Raw genomic sequence first — 6,793 nt, forward strand, 5'->3', positions numbered from 1 at the left:
CCCCCCCCCCCAAAAAAAAAGTCCAACTCTTAGAAGTTCGACGACGTTTCGAATAATTGATTTGTACTCAAATAAAATCAATGTGACAAAAAAAGAAGACATCTATCAGATAAGATTATGATCCAACAAACCGTTTATAAAAAGAAAGGAAAATCAAGTTGTGGGTATAAGAAATGGGATGTATATATGCAAATGCATGCACATATATAAAGGTACATATGAATATATATATATATATATATATATTCATATGTACAAGATGATAGTGGATAGGTGAAGAGAGAGAAGGGTATTCATAAGATCCCCGTGAGGAGTGTTTGGAGGCATTCCAATATCACAACTAACATTCTTCTGTTTGCTTTTATCCTATTCTTTAACTTCTTTCGATGCTCCTATTTTAATAATTATTTAGTATATATATATATATATATGTATGTACAAACATTTCTCATATTATTTCTTCTTCCATCACGAGCTCATATGATTACTATTCAAGTTCTAGCCGATCTCCTCGTTTCTCCAAATACTATATGTACACTCAAGAACCACTCATGCGCACACATGTATATGGGGTTGAAGAGAATTGGTCATGACTAATTAGTAATTACGGCACAATAATGTATATCATGATAAGCATAAGAATCAATTCTCAATCGAAAAGGGAATAACATGAACATGCACTTGAATCTTTACGATTCACGATTGGATCGTAGTTGTATGTATCTTAGAAATGATGACTTTACTGTTATTTAGTTGTGTTATTGATTATCGAGAGATTCTGAACCAAAATCCACGCCTTGAGACTAGTGAATTGTCGGATATTCTTGCAACTTAAGTTATCCTGTGCATATACCAATTTATTAAATTTACATTAATTAAGTTTTTTTTTAAGAGTAAAATATATTAAATTAATGCAGTAATATTAACATAGATGGAAGCAAGTAATTCACGAGATACCAATCGAATTTGTCCGTATATATCACATATTGTAGCGATAAATAGAGACTACACGGTAGACATGTGAGAGACGAGAGAGGATCTTTATACACTTTGAAGAAACTCAGATCTCTACATCATCATTCTCACTCATATACACTTTCTATATATATATAGACGAGAACCGGAGAGGAATTGAGAAGGAAAAGCCAATTAAAGCATATAAGAATGGTTTCGAGGGAACACAAGAGAGGCTCCTCTCTTCGTGAGAAGTTTCATTTGCTTCGTTCAATCACTAATTCTCATGCTGTAATCAAATTCCACCATTCTATTTTCTTAACTTTTTTTTTATCCCGACATAATTCGATTCTTCTATGATCATAAATTAAATTCCAGTCCTACTATTTATATATTTACTATATTTATGTGTATATTTCATTAGATGAACATTCATATTCATATATGTCCACATGCCAATTTAACCTTACGTGATCTCTATATTTCTTTTCATTCATTAAAGAGATCAAACTTGTTTGTTAAAAAAAAAAGATCAAACTTTACTCCGTTCATATATTTCTAAATATATACATTTTTGTCGTATGAATATTTTAAAATATACATATGTATATATGTATTGAAACTCTGCTTTGACGAGTATCAAGAAATTCTAAATGTTGACTAGCTAGTCGATTTGTGATACTTCACTAATTCTAAGTTTACTTCTTTGAGAAAAAGTAAAAAAACTATATATGAAACATCTATGTTTTAATTTTTTTCTTATTATGTTCAATTTTACTTCTCCTTTCAACAATATATATATATATATATATATATTACTTGGTTCACTCCTAATCATATTGAATATATTTTTCTAACAAAGATACATAAATTAAGGGGCAGAGCATCATCGAGAAAAGGGACTAAACTTGTCATTTTGATTATTTAAACCGAGCAGTATCGCTGATATATATATGCAACGCATGTTTTGCAGGAGAGTGAAAGATCGATCATAGTGGATGCATCAAAATATATCAAAAAGCTTAAGCAAAAAGTCGAAAAACTCAACAATGAGAACATGTCTGAGCAATCATTCTGCGACCCTTCCGACTCAAATCCTACGGTATAAACATATAAGTATACTTGATTTCATTTATTTTAAGAACCATGACTAATAATTTTTGGGTTATTGTATATTGATAGGTTACAGTGGAAACCCTAGAGAAGGGGTTCATGATAAAGGTAATGTCAGAGAAGAATGAGGAAGGCATGTTGGTTTGTGTTCTTGAAACCTTTGAAGATCTTGGACTTGATGTTGTTGAAGCTAGGGCTTCATGTACAGACACATTTAGCTTGCGTGCCATTGGTTCATCACATGTAAACACAGTTCTTCGTCATCACCATCATAATTATATAATAATAAATATTAACGAATGTAAGGATATTATTTAACTTTTATTGAATACTTACTTACAGAATGATGATGGAGACAGCATGGATGCTGAAGGAGTGAGACAGGCAGTGGCCGAAGCGATTAGGACCTGGAGTGATAGCCATGCATGATCCAAATAAAAGTATTCATTCGTATCTATAGATATTGGGTTGACTCTAGTATACGACCCCAACTGTAGCACTTCTTCAATAAACATCATAGACTTTTTGCCTTTTTTCTGAATACCATAAACTATATTTTTCTCCATTAAACATCATAAACTATATATTCTCTTCTAATTACAACATAACAATTCTAAATTATGATTAGACTTAGTAAACCGATAATCACGTTTTAAAAACCACGTTTACATTAAGTGAACAAAAAAAAAACAGAATCCACGATCAGTTTTCTTCTTCTCCATATCAAAGTCCCAAAATCTTAGGGTTCTCTCTTTCTCTCAATTTATCACAGCAACTACTCACTTCTCTTTCTCTCGATTTTCCTGGTACGGTCTCTCTCTCCTTTCATAGTTTCTCTCTCTCTCTCTCGTCAGTCTAGATTTTTTTTTTGTCAAAAGCTTAGAGCTGTTACTTTTTCAGTTATCCGATGAACGAAGAAGACATGGATGCGATGCAACACGACACGTAAATAGAAAATATTGATAACAATCTTAGTGAGGAAAACGAAGATGACTGCAAATTAGAAAAGAAAAAAAAACAAAAGAGAGGGTAAGAAAAAGAAAAACGACGATGAAGCTGAAGATGATGAAGATGGAGTAGATCGGTTTGAGTTTGAAGTAGAAGATTCAGTAGGAAATTTTGTTGATGAATTGTCTGTTGGTCGAAATGAAATTCCAGATAGTTCCGATGAAGAGGAAGATCCGATTGTTTTACAAGATAGAAGAATCCGAAGGAACAGAGTTTATAAATTATATATTGGTCAATTGTTCTTCAATGGTGTTGAGTTCAAAGAGGCTGTAATTGAGTATGCTTTAAACTCAGGGAATAATGTGGTTCAAGGAAGATGGGAGAAGACAAGGCTTGAATTCAAGTGTGGCGTTGTTGGCCAGTGTAAGTGGAGGGTGTATTGCTCTTATGATGAGCCCAGAAAAATGTGGGTGGTGAAAACGACATATCGAAAGCACAGTTGTACTCCGAATGGGAGATGCAGGCTACTTAGAAGTCCGGTTATTGCAAGGCTTTTCATGGACAAGCTAAGAGTAAATCCTAAATTCATGCCTCTAGAAATTCAAAATCACATTAAAGATCAATGGAAGTTGGTGAGTTCTAGGGGTCAATGTCAGAGCGCAAGGCTGCTAGCTTTAAAGTTGATTGAGAAGGAGTATGAAGAACAGTTTGCTCACATTCGTGGCTATGCCAAAGAGATTATGTCTACAAATCCTGGATCAACTGCCATTGTTGAAACTATACCTAACTCTATCAATGAAGATGTTTTCAACCGCTTTTATGTTTGTTTTGAAAGAACACGCACACTTTGGAGAGGTTCTTGTCGACCAATTATCGGGCTTGATGGTACATTCTTGAAGACTGCAGTGAAAGGAGTGTTGTTGGCTGCAATTGGTCATGACGCAAACAATCAGATTTATCCATTTGTTTGGGCTGTGGTACAATCTGAAACTGGGGATAACTGGTTATGGTTCCTCCAGCAACTCAAGGCTGATTTAAAACTCAAAGATGGTGAAGGATTTGTTTTGATCTCTGATAAATCAAGGGTACATATCAAAATTTTGACTTTTCTCTCTTTTTTGTCCTTTCTTTCTAACGTAACAACCTATGTGTTGTATTTTTTATTTTTATTTTACTTTCAGGGACTCATCAGTTCAGTGCAAACGGAATTGCCTAAAGCTGAACATAGATTTTGTGTGAAACACATCATTGAGAACTTGAAGAATAAGCATCCACAAAAAGATATGATCAAACCATTAATATGGCAACTAGCTTGGAGCTACAACAAGACTGAGTTTAAAGAGAATTTCAACAAAGTGAAAGAGTATAATGTTGACGTCTACGATTCAGTGATGAAAATGAAACCCGAGATGTGGTCAAGAGCTTTCTTTAAACTTGGAAGCAACTATGAGGATGTTGATAACAACGCCACAAAATCATTCAACGCATCAATGACAAAAGCAAGGGCTAAGGCAATGATTCCAATGTTGGAGACAATAAGGAGGCAAGCTATGCATCAAATGGTGAAGAAGCATAATAAATCCAAGAATCACGAAGGAAGATTTACAGAGTATGTTGCCAAGATTCTCGCAGAGGAGAAGAAAGATGCAAACAAGTGTGATACAACTCCCACAACTCATGGAGTATACGAGGTTATGCTTTATGGGAATAAGAATTCGGTGAACACGAAAAGAAGAACATGTACATGTGGTAAATGGCAAATCAGTGGGATTCCATGTGAGCATGCTTATGGAGCAATGATTGATTATGATATGAATGTTGAAGATTATGTATCAGGATTTTTCAGCACTGATTTGTGGCGAGACAATTACGAGCAGTCCATACATCCAATGAGAGGGCCAAGATTCTGGATGACATCTATGTATTGCTTGGTAACAGCACCACCTGAGCTTATACTACCCGGGAAGAAAAAAACAAATAGACAGAAGACATGTCAAAGGATTAAAGGAAAACACGAGTTACCGAAGAAGAAAACAATAAAAGAAACACTTGGAAGGAAGGGACGCATTATACGTTGTTCGTATTGTGGTGAAACTGGTCATAATGCAGCTGGGTGTAAAAAATATCCAAAGGAAAAGACAAAGAGACAAAGAACTACTGAGGTATGATCCTTTTTTTTTTCTTTTGTTATTTTTCTGGTTCGTTTGATAATTGTTTGTATTTATTTTTTAGGTCGGGTCATCATCATCTCAAGTACCTGATACAATCTCTCTCACGCAACCATCACAAACAAGCACCGACATGGTGGTTTATGAGTAAAATTTTTAACGTAGCTATGAACGTTTCCTTTGGCTTAGTTTTGCAAACATGAATGATACCTTTTGGAGTTTTTGTTATTTTGGTGATAGTTTTGCTTTTTTTGAAACCATCGTTTTATACATCTTAATATTAGATTACTTTAATATTAAAAAAACAACTTCAGAAATTTTGTTAGCGTTTAAGAAATTTTAATGGAAATATAAACCCTAAGATTTTGGGACTTTGATATGAAGAAAAAGGAGACTGATCGTGGGCTCTGTTTTTTTGGTTCACTTAAAGTAAACATGGTTTTCAAAACGTGATTATCGGTTTACTAAGTCTAATCACAATTTAGAGTTGCTATGATGTAATTAGAAGAGAATGTATTGTTTTTGTGATGTTTAATGGAAAAAAATATAGTTTATGGTGTTCAGAAAAGAGGCAAAGAGTCTATGATGTTTATCGAAGAAATAGTATAGTTAGGGTAGTATACCAGAGTCAATTCATAGATATTTATAAATTTGTTTGACCATAAAAGGGATCTTAGTCAGCCATATGATTACGGAAAGAGAAAAAAAAAAAAAATCAATTGTATGTCTCTCTGATTATTCAAATTTCTCAAGTACGTAATTTCCGTGGCACCAAAAATAATTAATTCATCACTAATATGCGAAAACTTGTACCTCTAGCTTGATCATATTGGAGATTACTTTGATCAGCTCTCAAGAGCAAAGAAGATCCTCTCTTGATCTCATCTTCGATTTTTCAACTCTAGCTCTTCTCTTTTTGTCTTTTCGTCGATTCGATTTCAAAACCCTTCGCTAGGTTATTAATTAGGTAATTAACGTTTAATCGGTCCTTGTTGGTGGTTTAATGAGCTTCTTTTGCATTATTAGTGGGCTTGAATATGGGCCATTCGTAAAAAAAAAAAATTTCCCTTCGTAAAATTGGTCTGGACTGGAGCTTCGATATATCCGATCAATTAATTAAACAGCTATTACATAAAACCATACAAAAGTTTACACTGATAGGGTGATAGCTCACTACTAGTTTAATTATTCACTTCTCTTGCTTCTCGTTTCCATCAAGAACGCTCTTGTGATCTGCACACATAGATGCTGGTTTTTCTGAGAGAAAGCTTCGTACTTATCCGAGAAAACGACATCGTCCATGTTCCGCACCACGAATCCTAGACAAGCCTCCTTCAGCGTCTTGCTCGAACCAAGATCCGAGACATCAAGAACGTCGAGAACGCTAGAGACGTTCAAGGAACTCAACATATGTTGCTCGCACAACTCTTGCAAGTAATGAATCATGTACTTATCTGCCGCAACAAACAAGGCATAGACATGTTTCTCCAACTTGTCTGAAGCCAATGTGCCGGTGTATAGAAACTCCAAGAGAGCTTGAAGTTGCTCCGAGTTAAGTTCTTGGAGCGTTATGGCGTATTCTGGAGCACTTTTGCATCCGTCTGAGTCTA

The 6,793-nt window shown here is 34.6% G+C and overlaps 3 protein-coding genes across 4 annotated transcripts in view; 2 read left to right on the forward strand and 1 right to left on the reverse strand.

Annotated features, from left to right (window-relative positions):
- LOC104781519 lies at positions 1,004–2,908 on the forward strand. Its single transcript, XM_010506217.2, has 4 exons — positions 1,004–1,245; positions 1,928–2,056; positions 2,137–2,310; positions 2,410–2,908. Exons 1-4 carry the CDS (start codon positions 1,165–1,167, stop codon positions 2,494–2,496), a joined length of 471 nt encoding a protein of 156 aa, XP_010504519.1. The 5' UTR covers positions 1,004–1,164; the 3' UTR covers positions 2,497–2,908.
- On the forward strand, positions 2,975–5,334 carry LOC104781521. The gene is made up of 4 exons (XM_010506218.2): positions 2,975–3,012; positions 3,077–4,100; positions 4,197–5,177; positions 5,248–5,334. Exons 1-4 carry the CDS (start codon positions 2,975–2,977, stop codon positions 5,332–5,334), a joined length of 2,130 nt encoding a protein of 709 aa, XP_010504520.2.
- The window catches only part of LOC104781522 (BTB/POZ domain-containing protein At3g56230), a 2,923-nt gene continuing 2,401 nt past the window's right edge, over positions 6,272–6,793 (reverse strand). Inside the window, exon 4 of one of the 2 annotated variants that reach the window (XM_010506220.2) lies at positions 6,272–6,772. In XM_010506220.2, the coding sequence (XP_010504522.1) occupies positions 6,369–6,772 (404 nt within the window). In that variant the 3' untranslated portion in view covers positions 6,272–6,368. The remainder of the gene's footprint in view (positions 6,773–6,793) is intronic. The other variant, XM_010506219.2, reaches the window with a different exon arrangement.

Source organism: Camelina sativa, chromosome 4 (genome assembly GCF_000633955.1).
Source record: "Camelina sativa cultivar DH55 chromosome 4, Cs, whole genome shotgun sequence".
Classification (NCBI taxonomy): Eukaryota; Viridiplantae; Streptophyta; class Magnoliopsida; order Brassicales; family Brassicaceae; genus Camelina; species Camelina sativa.